Genomic DNA, 21,941 nt, shown 5'->3' on the forward strand with positions numbered 1-21,941 from the left:
TCTCATGAATGAATAAATAAAATCTTAAAAAAAATGGAAAGATTATGAAGTTGTCAGACTTGAAATAAGTTGGCTTATTAAAATTTAATCTAACTTGGCCTAAAAAGTAAGTGCCTCAAGAAAAAAAAAAATCACATCCCCTTGCCATTGTTCAACTGACAAAAGAAGTTGTTGAACCTAAGTTTGCACAGTCTTTGTTAATTTTTCATCATTAATATTTCATACACTCCTATTTTCTTAGTTACAGACCTATCTCCTTTTCCTTTAAGCTATGAATTCTTTGAGAATAGGGGCCTGTCTTAACTCAGTACAAGATTATAAAATAGTGCCAGATGATCCTGTTAGCTTAAATAATAAAAAAAATAGTGAATTATTTATCTGTGTATAGTATAGTATATTATGGGCCAGTAATTTTTACCCTCTTTCCTTAGACTGTAAAATACAGTGAATGTGGAAGAATGGTAATACCCGTAGTCCTACTTCTTGCTTAAGTTTACTACTTCCTCTTCTCAGTAACTGCTCAGTTTGGTTTACTGGAGTGTATGACAAACTTTTTGCAGTCTCCTAAAACGCCTGAAGAGGGTGGGGAGGCTGTACTTAGCAACTGAATTGCGATCTCCTGACACCAGTCTGAACCACCTCACCAGTAGGGGGAGAAAATGGTAGTAGTCCTCTCTTTACTACTGCCTTAACCAGGGGATATTCTTCTACTACCCTAAATATCCATAATAATAAGACTGTCTTCATTTCATTTTAAACCAGATTCTGTTAATGTCCTTTGATAGATATTGAAATGAAACACAGAGGGGTTAGGTAATTTGCTCAAGGTCATGGTTAGGTTTGTTGGTAGGAAACTGGATTAGAATACATACAGTTTGGCTGCAAAGCCTTCATTCTCAGTCAGTCATGGTGCTATTACTGTATTTTTCCTAGATAAGAATCTCTGGAGATTATTTTTCTTAGGTTATAAGTGTAAAGAAATTTAGGCTCCAGGAATTTAAGTAGCTTGTCCAAGAACACAGCTAATAAGTAACAGAATCAGAATTTGAATTCCAAGTAGGCTGACTTCTTGAGGCCTTAATTTTTGTCATCCTCTATCATTATTTTATATCCTGTCAATTTCTGCATTTTAACTTGCTTACGTACTAGAGGTACAAAACTCATTTTACTGCACTTTAATGCCGCTTGTGTTTCCTGATTAAAGTATGTGTGTATATATAATATGTTCTCTTTCTAAAAATTTTTAGTTTATTTATTTTAGAGCATGAGCGGGAGGGGCAGAGGGAGAGGGATAGAGACTCTCAAGTAGACTCTGGGCTGAGTGTGGAGCCATCGAGTGGGGCTCAATCTCCCGATCCTGAGATCATGACCTGAGCCGAAATCAAGAGTCAGAAGCTTGACTGACTGTGCCTCCCAGGCGCCCCTGTATGTATACTTTTAATGTATACATATTTGTATATACATATGAATTCCCTGTTGTCTTTTATAATTTTAATTCTCAATTCCAGAGTCTTGTGACATGAGATTCTTTTCATTGAAATTGTTTATAAGTGGAAGGAAAGTGTGTGCACGCACATGATGTATATAATAAAAACATAGTCCGTGCCTTCAAGGAGCTTGTGTTCTAGCTGGGAAAGACCTAAGTATGGAAGTTTACTTAGAACAAGAAAGAGGATGTACCTGTTTAAGTCTTAAGTAGGTGAATTTATACACTGGATACTTTGGAACAAGTTAAAATTGCCTATATTAAAAAGAGGAATTTGTTTGGGGTGGGAAAAAAAAACCCTGAAGATAGAATATAGGATACTGTTACCATAGTGGTTTCATTTTCATTTGTTTCGAATATCAAGATGGTATTTTTTATGTATCCATGTGGAGATAGTTAACATAATTTTGTATGTCAAAATATTTGCATATCTTTAATTTGGCTTAAAACTAGTTTATATTTTATGTTTTAAAGTACAACTATGTGAATTAATAGCATATTTTAGTATCTTGGTACAGTTATGATTACAGGCTTTTTCATATATTGATGTCCAGTGTTTTTTGTTCTTAAATTCTGGCATTCTTATATTATCTGTATCTTCTGAGTTTTTGTTTTTCTTTTTATGTTCTGGTAAATAGGCTTAAACACATGTAATAACACTAGCCCTGAAATACCTATTTAAAAATAACTTGTTTAGGAATAATATGGCAATAAATAGTATATTCTTTTGTTACCTAAACTCTTCACAACCATTATAAGTTACCTATTTTTAAGATTACTTTTACACTCTAGTATTATATAGGTAGCAAAGATCTTGAGAGAATGGAAGGGTGAGGGATACCATTCATAAGTGCATGTGCTCAGTGGAAGCAGAGTAGATTTGAAAGAGCATGTGTTTAGAATTAGGCACAACTTTACTAATTTATATGCCTTTGGATAAAATACTTAGTTTTTGTGTCTTTTTTCCCTCTATCGTATGGGAACATACCAAGGTTATTCTATTAAATGAGAATGTACAACACTTAGCACATTATGAATGTTCAAAAATAACTGTTATGTTTATGAATAAAAATGCTAGATGATAGGAGAAAGAACAAAGATTGAAGGGAAACCACGATATTTTCTTTATTTTTTTCTGTTGGGAACTATCTGACTTATTTAGTAGAGAAAGAAGGGGAAACCTAACTATAAATTGACACTTCTTTGACACTTCTTTGTAGCTTTGAGGAAATTAATTTTCCCTAAAATCTTACTTTCTTTATGTTACCCTATGTCTTTTTGACTTACAGAATATTAATCTAAGAATTTTAAACAATAGTTTTATGCAGCTATTTAAAAGATTTTAAGGCTTTATTCCATTTCCAGATGGGAAGGTAGAATTATTTAATTTCTTCAGTAAAATTGAAATGATCCGTAGACATTTTGAGCTAGGATTTTTACATTGTGAAATTTTTGTCTTTTCTCTTTAAAAAATATGACCTGATTGATTAAATTCAACAACCTACAAATTGTTAGTAAATCTTAAATTTCTTTGTTTGAACTTCTTTGCATTTTTGAAACTAAATACACTTGGTTTATTAAAAATTATCTTCGTACAAAAAGAATAAAATCTTAGATTTGTGTTTTTATATTCTCAAAATATTTGTCCATCTCTTTTTATGGGTTCACTGCAGACACTCTTATTGCAGCTGTCATTATAGGGTTAAACATTTGCTATATTGTAACATACGAAAGCAGTTAAGCTGTTTGGAATTGTTTACTTGCTAAAACCAGTGTTAGTCAGCAGAGGCAGTACACCAGATTTCCTTGTGGCTTTTAGTGGAAAATGTTAAAAGCGCACTCATTTTTCAGTTATAGAATTTTTCAGTTTGATCTGGATTAGTCACAGAACTGGCATGAACCTTCTAATTGTGAAGGCTGTCCAAATGCACTATTTTTTTCTCCTGCTAGAGGAAGTTACATCCCGAGCAGTAGCTCAGATCTCTGGTAAGTGTAACATGTGAGCATTACTAGGCATTTCATCCTGCGGTTCTGCAGTCTTTGCTATTCAGACTGTTGCTCAGTTGGAATGCTTCTGTGGGGCTGATCCTGATGTTCGGTAGATATTTTTTAAGGACCTACTCATTTGGAGGTATCCGTGGCGATTTGCAAGATCATCTGAGAAACAGGAAAGCATCTGAAATCTACTGAAAAGGATAACTGTAGCGGTTTTCACAGTGGAAGGAAACTATATTGGCACAGAGCAGATGATTGAATAAAGTAGTTGGCTCAAAGAAGATGCACAGTCTGCTGTTTTTTCCTGTGAATGAAGACTATTTAATGGAAGCTGTATTCATGTGGAGATCAAAGGAAACACTGGAATGATAAACTACTGGGCTTTTTTCCTTTCTTTTTTTAAATGAAAAGCCTGAAGCAGTAATTTGAGCTCAAATGCCTTCTAATTTCTTCGCAGCCTGCCTGTACCATTAGGATCCACTGCTAACACTATTTCTGCCTGGTGCTGTGCCCTTTTGCTGGAGCAGCCACAGACAACTGCCTGATGGAGAAAGAATGAACGCTCTCCCTTGCTTATGCTATCGATGGGAATAAAGCTATCTGTGTTTCTTCTATTATATGGGATATCTGGATTAATCAAGCTGTATTCTAGTACCAAGAGTCCTATTGTCTCTTGTGGTCTGACTCATCGCATGTAAATGTACTGCAGCTTTGCTATTAATGCAGTGTTGTTGTTTTTTTTTTTTTTTTTCTTTCCCAAACACAGAAAGAATTGTCAACCTCTGAGCCTTATTTTAAGAATTTGTGCTGAGCTCTAGATATTTTTTTCTGGATAGTATCTGCATTAAATCAGAAGCTGAAGAAATGAAGACAAATTAGAAGTGGAAACAGAATAGTGAGATTTTTTTTTTTCTCAATTATAAGCAAGTCAGCTACTGGTAACTGTATGACCTTGCAGGCAAGAGTGGGTATAGCTGTAATCATCTCTGTCACAGTAATTGTTTCTCATTTCATTTTGCATTGTGTGGTGTTGTCACTCCAAACAATGATCTTTTTATGCAAGTAAATTTCTGTGAGACAGAGAGCAATGACTATTTTGTTAGGAGAAAAATATTTTTAAATGAGCTTATATTGGACTCTGTTTTAGTTATCGACATGTTGATATGAAATATCTTTTAAGTATTGCAGTAACCCAACAGAAAATAGTAGAATTTTGTTGATTTTAGGAAGTTATGTTACATAGTCATAATTTTAAACTTCAGTTTTTCTGATAGTACTTATTAACTTTAAAAAACCAGCTGCGCTGTTCAGAGAATGATCGTAACTGTTGTACAGAAGAGGAGGAAAAACTACTTGTGCTCTTCCAACTGTGACTTTTATCACATAGCTTAGAATTTAGTATTTTAAAAGAGCGAATGAGTCGTGTGTGTATTGTTGTTTTGGAGGAGGTAGAAGATGAATCTCCTGCATTCATTTCTAAATTGCCACAGGAAAATAAATCCCTACATTCATCATCTTCTGGAAGTGTATTGGTAAGATATTAGAGTTTATGTTTACTATCTTCTACTGAACTAGCAGGGTAAATTTTATCTGTTAAGAATAAACATAAGTTGGTTTCCGCTAGTTTCATTAAAAACCCAAATTAAAGCAATATAGATGTGTAAATATGATAGAGTATCACTTGTGTATAAAATGCACACATTTCTGATTTTTACTTCTTCAGATGTTTAGATAACATTTCAGACTTTACTTACTATCTCTTACTCTCTTAAAAAGACTTTTTAAAAATAATTTGAGAATTGTAGTTCTGGCAACCACGTTTCTATTTTCATTTTGTGGTTTTAAAAACTGCTGTAGCAAGAATGAGGAACTGTATGTTTTAGGAAAGGTTGACTGCTGCTAGCAATACTGAGGCACAACCTTTTCTGTAATGAATTTTATGTATTTACAGGTAGCACTTTTATTTAAAAAAGAATCATCTTTAACCCTACTTTATAGTTGTTGTCAATTGGTTTCTTATTTGTCTAGTATAATATGATACCTTATCAGAGAGGCTGTGGTGTTAAGAAATTGTTATATTTAGCCATGCACGTGTTTGCCTTTTCATGTTATTCAGGTGTATGATATTTTTTGATCTTTGAATAGTAGTGATTTTCATCAATCGTCAGATTTTATTTCTTTGGATTTATATCTGTATAACATATAATGCTAACCCATGCAAGTTATTTAACACCCCAAACAGAACTTTCAAAAAGGCCCACCTTCCTGGGCCTCAGTGTGGCCTAGGAATGACTTGTCTGACAAGTTATGTCTCACAAGCAGATGTTGAGATACCACACTTGTATTTGGAAGAAAATTTGTTTTTATCATATATATGTATATATACACAAAAGGCTTCTACTCGCAAAAAATGAAGTTTTATTGTGTTTATTATCTATGTAATTTTGGTCATACTGAGTTGATTTTTTTTTTTTTTAATTAGGCCTTTTTTATTCAGGCAGGAATCCTATACTTTCCTATGATTTAACTTCATGAAACTTTTGGTTAATGTCAAAAACCAAATTGATTATCGTTGGTAAAGGAAAGAAAAAAATTAGGTTTAAAAGTTATGTGGGAATATCTTTAGAATCATCCATGCAGTGTGATTAATATTTTTATTACTCTCTTGTATTTTAGCCATCACTGGTGCAAGCTATATTTAATGGAGATCCTGATGAAGTTCGAGCACTAATATTTAAGAAAGAAGATGTTAACTTTCAGGTAAAACAGTTAATTCACTGATACTGGCCTTTAAATCTACTTGTAAAAACTGTAGGAATTAAGATTTTGTTAAAAAGATATAACACATTTCTGTAACAGGTGTTTTAAATGAAGGCAAAAGGGTCTTGAATTAATTACCTCAAAAGAAAAAACTAGACATACAGTCAGTGTAGAAACTATAACCCAAATAAATGAGGATCCAGTGAGGGTCATTTCCCCAGCTTTTTACTTGGAAATTTTTCACAGAAAAGTTTGAATAAATATTCTGACTACCCATATACCCTCCACAAAGATCCTGCAGTGATAACAGTTTGCCACATTTACTTTCCCTCTTACATTTACACATATCACATATATATATATATATATACACACACACACACACACACATACATACATACATACATGTATGGTTTTCCATTATCTTTTGATGAATCTCATTGAAAGTAAGTTGTAGATGTCATGACACTTCACTGTTAAATACTTGTATGCATTTTAGGTGAGCATTCTTTTTTGTGAACGAACTTTAAATAAAAGACATTTCTATTAAGTTTATAATATATCTAATTTTATACAATATATATAGTTTGAGATCAAATTTGTTTTCTGTAAATAAGCATTGTAAGCATTATATACAGACTCATCTGTTTGAGTCTGTCAGTAAAGAAAGACATATTTGAGAAGTCTCCAATCTGAAAGATATAGTGATTTAACATTCAGGACTGACATGACAGTTTTATAAAGATTGGGTATATGGATAATTTCCTCTGTGTTTCTCTAGTGGCCAGTAGTTAATTTACTAAATTGAGGCTAAAAATACATAATTTACTATAAAAAAATCAGACACATAAATGTGTGTTACTATTACTGGAAACACACTGACAACATTTTCCATACATAATTCAGTCCTCTGAATTATTGGGGTTGAGGGGGTCTTGAGTCATAAAGTTGCTATAGCAACACCAAGACAGATGACCTGAAATGATAGGTGTAATTCTACAAGTCTGCAAGGTCATCTCAAACTCTCCTCTTTCCTTCATTCTTTCATAAAATACTACTGTGATAATATTAAGTAGATATAAAAAAAAGTATTTATCTTTTAAAAGTTGGAGTATCCAGGGGATCCCTGGGTGGCTCAGCAGTTTAGCACCTGCCTTTGGCCCAGGGTGTGATCCTGGAGTCCCGGGATCAAGTCCTGCGTTGGGCTCCCAGCATGGAGCCTGCTTCTCCTTCCTCCTGTGTCTCTGCCCCTCTCTCTCTCTCTCTCTCTCTACATCTATCATGAATGAATGAGTGAATAAATAAATCTTAAAAAAATAAAAGTTGGATTATCCAAATAAATTTGATCTTTAGCTAAAGTGGTTCATTCTCACATTAGGTAGTAATCAAACAAAGTGCTATCATTACATTTTTTAAAAACCTTCCTAAGTGAATTGCCTTTAAGTTTATATTTATTGGATACATGTACCTAATTCAGGATGTATTTATTTATGTATATTTTTTAAAAATATAACTTACAGATTTATTAGAGAGAGAGCAGAGTTAGCAAGAACACAAGTCGGAGTGGCTCAGAGGGAGAGGGAGAAGCAGGGTCCCCAGTGAGCAGGAATTTCCCCATGCCTCAGCCGAAGGCAGATGTTTAACTGACTGTGGCTCAGGCGCCCCAGTACATATTTTAAATGGAGTGCCTAGTTACTTTACCTAATTGAGGTGTCCTGAAGAGTTTACTTTTCTTAGGACAGAAAATAGTGATGGTGTATAGACTTATGAAAAGGATGAAAATGGCTTTTTGTTCTGTTTAACTCTAGTTTTTTGGGTTTGTTTGTTTGCTTGTTTTCTTAATAGTACTAACAAATCTTATCTTGGTGAGAAAGTTTGCACTGTAATGCTATTTACCATGATTACTTTCCATTACTACAAAGTCTCATAGCCAATTCTGCTTTCTGCTATAGTAATCAAATTATTTTAAATTTTAAAAATTAATCTTTTTGTGCATCAGTTTATTCTGGTATGATATCCTTGGGAACTATTGCATATGTGTAACTAGTGTGTGACTCCCTCCCTTCCCCCCAAAAAACATTTATGAATTTTAGCCTCTACTTACAGTTTCCTTTCTTTACTTTTAAGCATCATTTCTTAACATCTCCTAACTTGTGCCCTTACTCTGAAACTAAAAGCGAGGTTAGTATTTCAAATCAGTAGGTCCTTCTTGAGAGTGGATGACTCTTCTGTTATCTTTTGTGATTCATGGGGTTTTGACAAGTTTTTTTTACAGCTGCTTTTTGGTCTTTTCTCATGTGACTTCATAGTTAAGAGCCTTGTCATAATTTACAATGTGTTAAATCTGTGGCCATTTTTCTAATTCAAGATAGTAAGTTTTTTCTTTTAAGAGGCAATGTATACATTTGTTTAGTAAAACAATGTTTTGTGTCATATAGAATGACTCTTGATAGGTATATGTTTAAGCTTCATGTCTGTAACAATGGTGTTTTTAAAAAATAAAGTAATTGAGAATAACGTCTTTTTGAAACTTAAGGTTTTTCAAGTTCTTGTTTATAAATTTTTAGAACAGATATGCAAATTTAGATTTGTTTCTGTACTGTTAAATATTGTATTATTTTGGATTTATTATTTTTACTTTTTTCAGTAATGTCCTGAAGTTTTGGTTACTATGGACCACCAAATGGCATCATTTTATTAACACATCTAATTAATTTTTAACAAAACTTTAAATTTACAATGCTTTTATATTATTTGGTCTGAGAAGGAAGTCCTCTATTGTAGAAAGTAGGTAAGATGATTTCACTAGAAAGTACTAGCGTTTCATATTTGGAAGCTTTAGACCACAAGTAATTGAGTGCCTAATTAAATAAAGATTTATTGCTTATATAATAATTTAATCCAGAGCAAGGTGATTTTAGGGTTAGTTAAGACAATAATGTCAAGCTCTGGATGAGCTTCTCTGTGAGAGTCTGTTTTCTTACAGTATTTATGACTGCTGCCTTATGTGCGTATGAGAAACAACCAAATAAAGTGGAAAGGGGCCACACACTACAAGTTTTCTTTTTTCGTTTTTTATTAAATTTTTTTAAAAAAGTTTATTTATTCATGAGAGACACAGAGAGACAGAGATACAGGCAGAGGAAAAGTAGACTCCCTGTGGAGAGCCCAATGTGGGACTTTATTCCAGGACACCAGGATCATGACCTGCGCCGAAGGCAGACGCTCAGCCACTGAGCCACCTAGGTGTCCCTGTTTCTTTTTTTAATCAAGCAAAAGCACCTTTTCCAAAATCTCCTCAAAACTCCCCAGAACCTGGTTCTGTTGGATACTGGCTTATTCTAAACAAGCCCACCACCAAAGGTAGAATGGGATTAATTTTTTCCTTAGGTCAGTCATTGTTTATTACCTGATTCATCCCCTGGAGCAAGAATAGAGGCTTAACATCTGGTTATATTGCCATTCCATATATGGAGAAAATCAGCATTTCTTTAGGAAGACATAAAGGGGGAAATAGTTTGGATAGGTGACCTAAAAGTCACTTGGACCTGGAAGAAGCACTGTTAATCGAAAAAGTGAAACACAGTCAAAAATTTATAAAGGCAGAGTGGTATGTATATATAGTGTAAAGAATGATTGGAATATAAGTTATTAGACCTAAGTACTCATATTTTCTTACCTTATTTATATACATAACTTGAGCAAATCGATTTAAGTTCTTTGGGACTCACTTTCTTTTATTGTAAAATGTGTGGGTTTACAATAATGGCCTTCAGTCCTTTTTCCACTCCAAATTTCAGATGCTCTAAAAATTCAGAATAATCCTGAATGACCTGCTTTTCCCCAAAGGGTTTCATTTGTATTTCTAAATATATGTAGCCAATATCATAATTATTACTTACTTTCCCTAGGATTTACTAGAAACCTTAATGGCATGTTGTGGAGCCCAAATAATGAAGTCTGAACTATTAATAACACATTTCAAAGGAAAAGCCTAACTTTGTAAGAAAATTATTTTCTACACAAAGAAGTTGTTTTCTTCCATCCAAAGTGATAGAAATTGGTGTTAATTATAGAATTTTATTTCAGAGACAGTGATAGGTGTAAGCCTATGTTACATGATTCAGTTCATACAACAATCTCATAAAGTTGGTAGAATAACATTTCCATTCCACCAGTAGTTAACAAAACTTAGAACTCAGAAAGGTTAAACATTTCCAGGATCAGTAAATATAGCAAAACAGGGATTTGAACCCATGTCAGACTTGATAGTAACTGGGTAAATAAAGTAAATTGGAGAAAGAGAAATCTTTCTCTTTTATCAAATAGTGCATTAAAGTGTAATGCTTCACATATGGATTTCTCCCCCTAAAAGTTATGTCCATGTTCTATGGATTCCTACCTTTTAAACTGTAACACAACTACGATCCTAATTTTCATGGTACTATTAAATGTTATTGAGTGTTATTAAGTGCTATTAAGTGTTAGCATTGCAAATGAATGAATACATAAGCCTCTCTGGTATCTAATTTTTTGGCTGGATAAAAAATGTCATTCAAAGTAATATCAAACTAGGGGAAATTATAATCTAGCCAATGCTGTTTTTAGTGTTTAAAACAGAGGAAGACTTGGATTATGAGTGACACCTTTTAAACACAAAAGAGTTGATTTAAGAACTAGTCAATAAGTAGATCTTTCCTATATCTTATCACATAACTTAATATTTTTGAAAATGCTTTCTTATATATTTTATTAGATTGTGAATTTAGCTTTGTCATTCAAAATATTTGGGGATTGGTTTGCCAGATTGCCTTTGAAATTATTAACATCTTTTAAGCTTTCAAAAATACCTTCTGGGATCATTAAAATGATGTTGATTTTACTTTGATGATGAAGTGGTCAGCAAGTATATACATATACATATCACACAGATTATTAGGTTTCATGATTATTGTAATAATATTGTTGGCAGTTAACCCAAAGTAGTAAACTCTTAAGTTTGTACAGGTTGCCTGAATTCCTCCCACCCCCATTCTTTACCATGCTTTTTAGTCTTTTCTGGAAATATGGAAGAAATGCTCTAATCTTCAACCAATCTTTTTTATGATCCCATGTCATTTGTTCTGGTGTCAGTATTCCAAGCTGTTGATGTTTCTACACTCTTAAAACTTCTCTGAGTTATTTGAGGTCATATATACTCTCTATCGTAAAACAGTGCACATGTACACACTGTACGCACATGTATGGTCATCCGTAGGTACTCACAGTTACTAGTGTTGGAACCCATAACTCTCAGCCCCATCTCAAGTATACCCACCCAACTTCCAGCTGGCTTCCATGCAACTTGGAATAGAAATAGGGGAGTGAAGAAGAGAGAAAAACCAACTCAGTAAACACTCAGGAGAGAATTCCTCTATAGTTTCTCCATGCCTAGAAATGGCACCTCTCTTTTGTTCTTGGCAGTGCTTTTAGATTTCAGCCTCAGATTTTTAAGTTTGCTTCACCATTATTCAGTTTTCCTTGAAGATCTATAAATGAATGTATGTACTAAATGTCATTGTGACTTAAATGGCTTTTGGGTGTTCTGAAACAAAGAAGATACTGTCTAAATGAAACCAGCTATTTGTGCAGCTAGAAACTGGTGGTGACTTATTTTTTATGTTCCAGTCATGTATTGTTTTTTTATTTAGCATATATATATATTTTTCTCATCTTTCATTTTTTAGCCCTAATACATTTGAAGAATATGTATTGGGAATGTAGTATATTAATCCATATTAGTAATGAAAGCTTTCTCATTTTTCTTGATAGTCATATAGTTTTGCATTGTTTATAATGTAATTTATTTTACCAGTTCCCCTTTTATATAACATTTGGATTATTTTTAATCTTGCTAATAGAAAATAAATTGGGATCCAAGAAAACAAAAATTCTGCTTCAGTGGACATGCAAAAATTATAGAATGTTTGTATTTGTAATGAATTATTAAACAAATTATTGTCTTTCCAGATAGACTAAATGTCTTCTAAGTTCTTTGAAGGAATTTTAGTGGACATGTATATATAAGTAGGTGTTGGGTAAACAATGATATTTTTAATAGAGATGAAGTATCTTGTATACTCAGAAATAAAGCTGATTTTTTTATACTTATAATCACATATAAATAAATGAAGTTATATAGTATAGCAAAATTTTGTAAATGCTGTCCTAAATTTCAGATGGAGCTGAAGTTATTAATTGGTCTCTTAGGTCTTAGCTAGCATGTTAGCCTTTTTTCCCCCTAAGTTTGAATGAGATACATAATTGACATACAATAAATTACATATACTTGAATTGTACTATTTCTTAAGTTTTGGCATATGTATATACCTATAAAACCATCACCATAATCAAGGTAGCCAACATTTCCATCACTCTCAAAAGATTTAATTTGCCCCTAACCTCTGGTCTGTTTTGTGTCACAATAGGTTAATTTTTATTTTCTAGAGTTTTATATAAATGAAATCATACAATATGTCCTCCTTTTGTATAGCTTTTCTTTTCACTCAACAATTATTTTGAAGTTCATCCACGCTCTGGCATGTATTAACAGTTTATGCGTTTCTCTTGCTGAGTGTAGTATTCCATTGTATCTATAAAAACAATTTGTTTATCCACTCAACTATTGATAGACACTTGAGTTTCTTTTTTTAATCCATTAAAAATAAATCGGCTATGAACCTTTCTATACAAGGCTTTGTATGAAAATAGGCTTTCTGTTCTCTTGGGTAAATATCTAGTGGTAAGGTCAAGCCATCTGGTTAACTTCTAAAAAAAATTGCCAAATGTTTCCAAATTTGTTGTATCATTATATATTCTCACCAAGATATGAAAATCTGTTTTCCACCAAAATTTGGTATGATCGGTCTTTTCTAATGTTAAAAATTCTGATAGAATGGATACAAGGTTACCCATCCCACAGTGTATCTCATTGTAGTTTTAATTTGCATTTCTGTGGTGACTAATGATATTGAATATCTTTTCATATGCCTCTTGGCAATCTGTATATTCTCTTTGGTAAAATGTCTTTTCAAATGTTTTTGCTAGGTTTTTTTTTTTTCTTAATTGTTTTTCTTGCTCTTGAGTTTTGAGAGTTCTTTTTATGTTCTGGATACAAGTACTCAATCTGTGTTTGTGTTTTCATTCTCTTAAGAGTTTATCTGAAGAGCAGAAGTTTTAAATTTTGATGTGTTGAATTTATCAATTTATTCTTTTATGGATCTTGGTTTTGGTGTTGTATCTAAAAAGATATCTACTGAGGTGTTCTTGTATCTTCCTAGAGGTTTTATAGTTTTAAATTTCACATTTAGATCTATAATCTGTTTTGAGTTAATATTTACATACTATGCATGATATATACCACAGATATTCAGTTAAAATATTTTTTGAAAAGACTACTTCTTCACTGAATTGTCTTTGTATCTTTATGAAAAATCCGTTGATAATGCCTGTACCATAACTGTTGTGATGCTATAGCTTTTTAATAAGTCTTGATCACCAACTTTTATTTATTTATTTATTTATTTTTAATTTTTTATTTATTTATAATAGTCACAGAGAGAGAGAGAGAGAGAGAGGCAGAGACACAGGCGGAGGGAGAAGCAGGCTCCATGCACCGGGAGCCCGATGTGGGATTCGATCCCGGGTCTCCAGGATCGCGCCCTGGGCCAAAGGCAGGCGCCAAACCGCTGCGCCACCCAGGGATCCCGATCACCAACTTTTTAAAAGTTGTTTTGAGTAGAACCTTTTGTTTTTATATAAATTTTAGATTCAGCTTGTTAATTTCTAGGGGAAAAACTGGATTATGTTGATCTGTAGGTCACCTAAGCAAAAATTAACATCTTAACAATATTGAGTCTTCTGACCCATGAACAAGTTATAGCTCTTTTATTTAGGACATTTTTTTCTCAGCAAATTTCATAATTTCACTGTGGATGGCCTTTTATATATTTTGTCAGATTTACCTATATTTTATAAATTTGTTTCTGCTATAAATATTTAATTTCAAAATATGCTAAATATTCTGTACTGAGGGTTTTTTTGGTTTTTTTTTGTTGTTGGGTTTTTTTTTTGTTTGTTTGTTTTTGAGTACTCTGTCTAGTGCTCTAGGAAATAGGAGGTTTTCACCCTAGCTGATAGGAACAGGACACTTCCTTGTTCGCATCCGAAGCACTGTTCCTTCATAATCCATATATTTTCACTGGGGGTGATATCACCTCCAGCTTGGCAAAATCTATATTTTGGTTGTGAGCATGTGTATGTGTGTGTGTGTGAGAGAGAGAGATCGATCAGTCACATTATTACAATGATTTATGTATGGCCCCCCCAAAGGGCCAAACTGGAGAGATTAGGTACACAGTGGTATTAAAATTTCATGAGGGTAGTTGGGGGCGGGGGGGAGTCTCTGAAACCTCCTGGGTCAGGGTGATAAGAAAAAGGTTGAAAATTATTACTTTAATTACTTTGGATGCTTCTTTTCACTAGACTCGGTATTTTTATACACATGTGCTGCTTAGTACTTAGCTGAGTACACAAGGGGATAATCTGCAGATCTGTGGGATTTCCTAGCTGTACCACCCTCTCTCTGTTACTGTCTTGAGAATTCTAACCCTTGTATTCCCAGACTGTCAGCTCTGTCTCCTTAACTCAGACCTATATGCCTATTAAAATATACATAGCTCTGTAAGCCATTGAAAATAACTTTATTGATTGAAACAACTGACTGACATTCCACTGGATTTTTCACATTTACACCTTACTTATGTATTTGTGAAATGGAGTTTTCTGTTCTAGTGTAGCAGTATTTTTGAAATAGAAATTCTGTGTATTAGTTTTCTAAACAATAGTATTATATTGGATAATTAAATTGCCCAATCATAGATTGCATTACCTTACCTTCTCTTATTCTAAAAGGACCTGGTATTGATACTTACTTTTGGGGGTACCTGGCAGGCTCAGTCAGTAGAGCATATGACTCTTGATCTCCGAGTTATGAGTTCAAGCCCCACACTGGACATGGAGCCTACTTAAAAACAAAAAACAAAAAACGAAGATATGTGATTTCGGGGTTTAATTTTTTTACTGTGTAAAGCAAGTGTCTGATTACTGCTAAATTTGTAGAAGAGAGCAAATTCAGTGTTTAAAATAGGATTTTGTGTGAATTTGTCTTTTTAATATTACTACTGTTAGAGCAGTAGATTATGACATAAATTAATACTAGATTCTAAACTTCCTAGGGCACCTGGGTGGCTCAGTGGTTGAGCATCTGTCTTTGGCTCAGGTCGTGATCCCAGGGTCCTGGGATTGAGTCCCATATCAGTCTCCCCACAGGGAGCCTATTTCTCCCTCTGCCTATGTCTCTGCCTCTCTCTGTGTGTCTCTCATGAATAATTAATAAAATATTTTAAAAAATAAACTTCCTAAATAGAATTTGCCTCAGGGCAAGAACCAGTGCCTTCCCTTTTGTAGTACAGTTAGTATTGGAAAGGGATCTTAGAAATCAAGTAGTTAAATCATCTCTGTTAAAGATGAAGCAAAGCCAAAGCCCTTGGAGTTTGATTTGGTCACTTATATTTAGAAGAGATATGGGCCCAGTTTTCTTAATGTCCAGTTTTCTCTGTTAATGTTGTCTCCTCTGGTTTATCACCCTTCAGTTCTGCCTTTTGGCTTAGTATTTTACAAGAAATTTCTTGGCTTTTCTCATAGCTATAAGTACATAAGCTCTTAGTAAGTACTTGCTAGCTTGATTTGGTATAACTTGGTATGTTAGTTCATTCCCTTGACAAATTAGTCCCAGTTGTGCTGGGTACTGGGAAGACAAGTCCAGTGAGACATACTATTTTCCTCTACTTTTCCATGCTCTTTCCTGACTCAGGATATCAGTTGTGCCCTCATGGTCTCCACCTCCCTTGCCTCATCTTCAGTTTCTGTTCATTCTTTAGGTTGCCCCTAATGGTAGGCAGAATTCCTAAGATGGTCTACAGGAATGTCACCTTCCCCCCACACCATGTGCATTTCTGTATAATCTTCTGTACTATAAATATGATAAGATAGCACTCCTGTGATTAGTTTGTGACATCTGGCACAGTTGACTAGGAAAGTGAGATTATCTGGGTGGGCCTGACCTAATTGCATGAACTCTTTAATTGTGTATCTAGAGTCAGAAACAAAGGCATTAAGGGTTTTGATGTGAGACAGATTGTCTCTTGCTGACTTTGAAGGGGGAGCACAGGTAAGGATTGGGCAGTCTTTAGGTGCAGAGAAGGCTGGCTGTCAAGAAGGAAAACTGGAAACTCAATCTCACAACCACAAGTAACTCAATTTTACCTAAATGAACCTAAAAGTAGATTCTTCCTTAGGTCTTTTGATGAGAACAGAACTCCCTGACACTCTGATTTTAGCTTTAGAAGAGATCCTGAGCAGCCACACCATGCCTGGACTTCTGCCATACAGAACTGTGAATTAATAAGTGACTGCTGTCTTAAGCTACTAAGTCTGTGGTACTTTGTTATGCAGCAGTAGAGAACCAGTATAAGTCTGAAATATCTCTTTTTTTCTGGAACACCTTTCTTGGTCCTCCAGGTAACATTATGGCAGCCTAATGTCCATAGCTCTCTAGATGTTTGTAGCACTCATATTAATTAACCTGTGTCTTGTTTAGTACCTTTAGCTCTCTGGATATAGGGACCTGGTTTGGATTATTCCCTGTATTTATACCCAGCCTATCGTAAATAATAAGCATTTAAAAAGTGTTAGAAGTGAATAAATAAAAATAAGATATACTCCCTGACTTAAACAAGTTTATATCTAAAGGTGTTTGGCTATGTTGTGTTTGGGTATTCTTGTTTTTGTCTATGGGATGTGTTTGGGTTTTGGTGGGTGGCAGCAGTCTGCTATCAGTTGCCCAAGTACAAATGAAGTTTTAAACTGGCTTCTTCTTTCCATGGTCATTTTGCCTTGCATCCCCTTTAGTACTTGTTTAGACCATTTAAATCACTTGACATAGGAAGGGTAAGCTCCTTGAGAAAAAGAAAAAGAGAAAGAAAAAAGCATGTTCACTTAAAATGCATGTGGACAAAGGCACTCTTAAGAAATAACTTTATCATTTGCAGGATTCTGTTGATGATCTGTCAAGAGCATTGACTTTAACGGGACAGTGGGGTGGGAGACAGACCTATTCTACACAATTCTTTGCCAAGGGGACTAAATTCCATCTTGCCTGCAATGCTCAGGAATAGAAGTTGGTTCTAGGGAAGGCATTTAATAAATGAGTTTCCCTGACAAACTACAAAGCAGCTCTACTATTATTATATTAACATCTAAATCATTATCAGTAAATAAAAGTAAAGTTTGCAGGATTGCTGAACACATAGCACAAAGCAACACAGGAAAAAATGGAAACTTCACAGGTGAAGAGGGGATGCTGGGAGCTGTCACTCATTGGTAAGAACTGCCTAATAAGCGAAGTGTATAGTTTTTGATGACCTGGGGTTCACTTTTCATGCTACCAGAACAGTGGAACATATATACTATAAACAAGTCTGAATAGCTGATATATTGGTAATTGTGTGTAATCCAAAGTACCCGTAATAGCCAGGGTCAGATTTGGGAAAGGAAACTTCTTGTTCCATCCCACCCCAAATCATGTATTTACAAAGAGAATATCTTTTATTTGAATTACATAATTATAAATCATCTACTATTAAAGGGAATGATTTAATTAATAGATTAATTAGTAAATATTTTCCATAAAATTACAGTGACAAAACCTTGAGATACATTTTTCCAATCTTAGAATTACTTATTGAGTAAAACATGTAAATTATATAAATATTTTAAACTAATGTACCATTGTTTTCTTTGGTAGTTTTTATACACAATTAAGGATTTGAATATTACTTACCAAAGTGATTTAAAGCGTGTTCTCTTGTACAAGCTCAATAAATTGATAATAAATAAGTTAATCATTTTAAGATACATGTATTTTTGTATCTGAGAAAAAGTGCTTTATGTCAAGTTTTTATCATTAGTTTGGAAGATGAATGTGTACAGTATTTTGGTTTCTGTTTACATAGAAACTAGATTACATTAATTGTTTAGTTTTTTTAAGATTGTCTTACACAAATTTCTGTAACATAATTTCTCTTTTTATTAATTCCTTTTTAAAACCAAATTGGTGGTTGGGGAAGGGCATAGGTGCAGGGGGTGAGTAGCTTCCTTTTTCAATTTTCAGGTGAGTTTTTAAATTTCATTTTGAATGTTAATTCGGGAGAACAAACGTGGCCAAACCAAGAAAGGAAGCTACTGTTCTTATTCTTAAGCTGGAATATCATGTCAGAGCCTGTGTCTTCTGCCAATTTTTTTATATGCTTTTCCTTTTAGTTCAGTTGTATTTTAATTCATATTTTGTTTTATTTTAAAGATTTTATTTAGTTATTAGAGAGAGAATGCCCAGAAGCAGGGACAGGGAAAAGCTGACTCCCCTCTGAGCAGGGAGCCCAACATGGGGCTCGATCCCAGGACCCTGGAATCATGACCTCAGCCTAAGGCAGACAGTTAACCCACTGAGCCACCCAGGTGCCCCTTAATTGATATTTTAGAAGAACGATTGTCCAGTGTTTGTTTTTCTCCTTCTTTCTTTTAATCTTTTAAAAAATTGTTACGTATAACACACTCAAAATACATAAAACAAGTAGACTATTATGAGTTATTCAAATGTAATCACTACCCAGATTGAGAAACACTGGTTTTGCCACAAAGTGCCCTTGGTGCCCAGCTTATGATCAGAACTGTTTATTCCCGCCCTGCTGTGTAGCCATTTATCTGACTTTTATAATAGTCTCTCTCTGTTTTCTTTTATAATTTTGCAACTTAATTATTCCTCTCTAACCAGTACAATTTAATTTTGCATGTTTTTAAATGAATCTTACAACATGTATTCTTTTGGTCCTGGATTCTTTTGCATGACACCATCTTATTTCAAAAATTTACCTGTGTTATGTGTTATTTGTAATATCCCACCAAATGCATACACCACAGTTTATCCATATTTTGCTATTGATGGGTGGTTGGGTTGTTTCCAGTTTTGCCTGTTATGAACAATGCAGCTACTCATAAACACGCCTCTGTTGCACATGAGCATTTCTCTAGGGTATAGACTTAGGCATAGGATTTCTGGTGTATAGTGTATGCATATATTCAGCTTGCAGAGAATGCCATATTATTAAACAACTTATACTCCCATGAGAACCCTATGAGATTTCTTGTTGCTCCAAAGTTTCGGACACATTCTTGGTTTTTGGTGTTTGTCAGACTTCTTTATTTAGCCATTCTGTTATGTATTTGTTATCTCATTATTTGTAAAGTTTGAGGTTTTTGGTGACAGTGTCAAGTAACTTTTGAGATGTTTGTTAGACATTTATATAGTCTTTTTATGAAGTTCCTATTAAATCTCTTGTCCATTTTTCTTTTGAGTTTTCTCATTAATTTACCATTCTTTATACATCCTAGAAATAAACCTTTTGTGAGTTGTGTATGTTGCAGATGTCTTCTCCCATTTCAAACTGACTTTGCGCTCTTTCTTGGGTCATTGAACCCCAGTCTTAATGTAGTCAAATTTTTCAGTATTTTCCTTCATGGTTAAAGCTTTGAGCTTTTGATATCTTACAAGGTCTTGCCCTAACCTGAGTATTAAAGATAATATCCTTCTTTTGTTTCTGAGAACTTTATCATTTTGCTCTTTACATTTAGCTTTATAATATAGTTGCAGTTAAATTAGGCATATCATAATGAGAGGTAGTGTTTCTGTTTTTTGTTTTTTTCCTTTTCCAAATGGGTACCAAGTTGTCCCAAGACAATGTAATTACTCATATTTTGTTGAGCTGTTCCTCATTTTTTGAGTTTTGAGAGTTCTTAGTATATGAATGCAAGTTCTCTGTCAGGTATATGATTTGCAGATGTTTTCTTCTAGAGTATGCCTTGTGTTTTTATCTTAACATGTTTTCCTCAGAGCAAAGGTTTTTCACTTTGATGAAGTTTGACTTCAACTTTGTGGATTGTCCTTTTGGTGTTCTGTGCAAGAACTCTTTGCCCAACCTACCCATTTTCTCGTATCTTTTCCTCTAGACATTTAAAAATCTTAGATTTGACAGATCTACAATTCTTTTTGAGTTAATTTTTCTATTTAGTGTTAATATAGATTGGCGTCCATTTTTTGGCATGTAGATATCCAGGACCATTTGCTGGAAAGGTTATATCTCCATTTAATTGGCTTTGTACATTTGTTTAAAATCAATTGATTAAATTTGCATGGGTTTATTTCTGGACTCTTTATTCTAGGTATGTCTTTTTTTCTCATATTACACTGCTTGATTACTGCAGCTTTATAGTAGTTATTGAAATCACAGTCTGAGATCCCCAACTATGTTCTATTCACTCAGAATTGCTCTGGCTATTCTAATATATTTGCCTTTCCATGTAAATTTTAGGTCCTTAATATATACAAGGAATCCTGCTGGGATTTTGATTGGAATTACATGAATCTATAGATAAAATTGATGTTTTAGCAATAATGAGTCTTAAAATTCATGAGCATGTTGTTTCTGTTCATATAGGTTTTAAGTCTTTCATGAATGTTAGTTTTCAGCGTACAAATGCTGCATTTTAGGTTTATAATCAAGCATTCTTCTGTTGTGGTTTTTTTTTTTTCCCACTTTCATTCTTTGATTCTTTCATTTTGTAAATGCACAGTCTTTAAAATTTTTTTCAGGGGTGCTTGGGACACTCAGTTGGTTAAGTGTCTGCCTTTTGCTCAGGTCATGATCCTAGGGTCTGTCATTATCCCACCGTCTGGGATCAAGCCCCATGTCAGGCTCTCTGCTCAGCAGGAAACCTGCTTCTCCCTCTGCCTACCACTCCCCCTGCTTGTGTGTGCATGCGCTCGCTCGCTCACTCTCTCTCTCTTTCTCTGTCAAATAAATATAGTCTTTAGAAAAATTTTATTTCCAGTAAATTGTTATTACATGGAAGTATACTTGCTTTTTGTATATTGACCTTGCATTCAGCAACTTTTCTAAACTCATTCTTGGATTTTTTTAAATACATTTTCTCCGTAAACAACATGCCATCTAAAAAAAAAAAAAAAAAAAAAAACCAACATGCCATCTATGAATAGAGACAATTAGGTGTTCTTTCCCAATCTATATGCCTTTTCTTTTTACTGACTAGGACTACCAGTCTGAGAATGAGTAGGAGTGATTTATTTCACTCTTTCACCATTAAATAGGATATTGTTTGTAGCTTTTATAAATAACCTTGAACAGATTAGTTTCCTTCTATTCCTAATCTGATAAGAGGGTTTTTTTCCCCCCTTCAATCATGAAAAGGTGTTATTTTGTTAAATGTACTGATGATGTGGGTATTTTATTTAGTCTGTTAATATGTTAAATTACATTGGTTGATTCTAGAGTTATGATCTTAGAATAAACCCCACTTGATTATGATACATTATTCTTTTCATGTATTACTGGATTCACTTTGCTTATATTTAGTTAAGAATATTTATGTCTATGGTGATGAATGATACTGTCTATAGTTTTCTTGTAATATCTTTGTCTAGTTTTGGTATTAAAATTAATATCATGTTGGTTTCATAAAGTGGGAT

The 21,941-nt window shown here is 33.8% G+C and overlaps 1 protein-coding gene across 14 annotated transcripts in view; it reads left to right on the forward strand.

Moving 5' to 3' along the window:
* The window catches only part of ANKRD28 (ankyrin repeat domain 28), a 197,373-nt gene that overhangs the window by 76,282 nt on the left and 99,150 nt on the right, over window positions 1–21,941 (forward strand). For 11 of the 14 annotated variants that reach the window (XM_041733790.1, XM_041733799.1, XM_041733789.1 and 8 more), the window contains one exon: window positions 6,158–6,241. The exons of 1 other annotated variant lie outside the window; for it this stretch is intronic. In XM_041733790.1, the coding sequence (XP_041589724.1) occupies window positions 6,158–6,241 (84 nt within the window). Of the gene's footprint in view, window positions 1–3,286; window positions 5,014–6,157; window positions 6,242–21,941 lie in introns of those variants that run through there. 2 more of the 14 variants (XM_041733787.1, XM_041733801.1) reach the window with 2 other exon arrangements.

The sequence above is a fragment of the Vulpes lagopus genome, chromosome 19 (assembly GCF_018345385.1).
Source record: "Vulpes lagopus strain Blue_001 chromosome 19, ASM1834538v1, whole genome shotgun sequence".
In the NCBI taxonomy this organism is placed as follows: Eukaryota; Metazoa; Chordata; class Mammalia; order Carnivora; family Canidae; genus Vulpes; species Vulpes lagopus.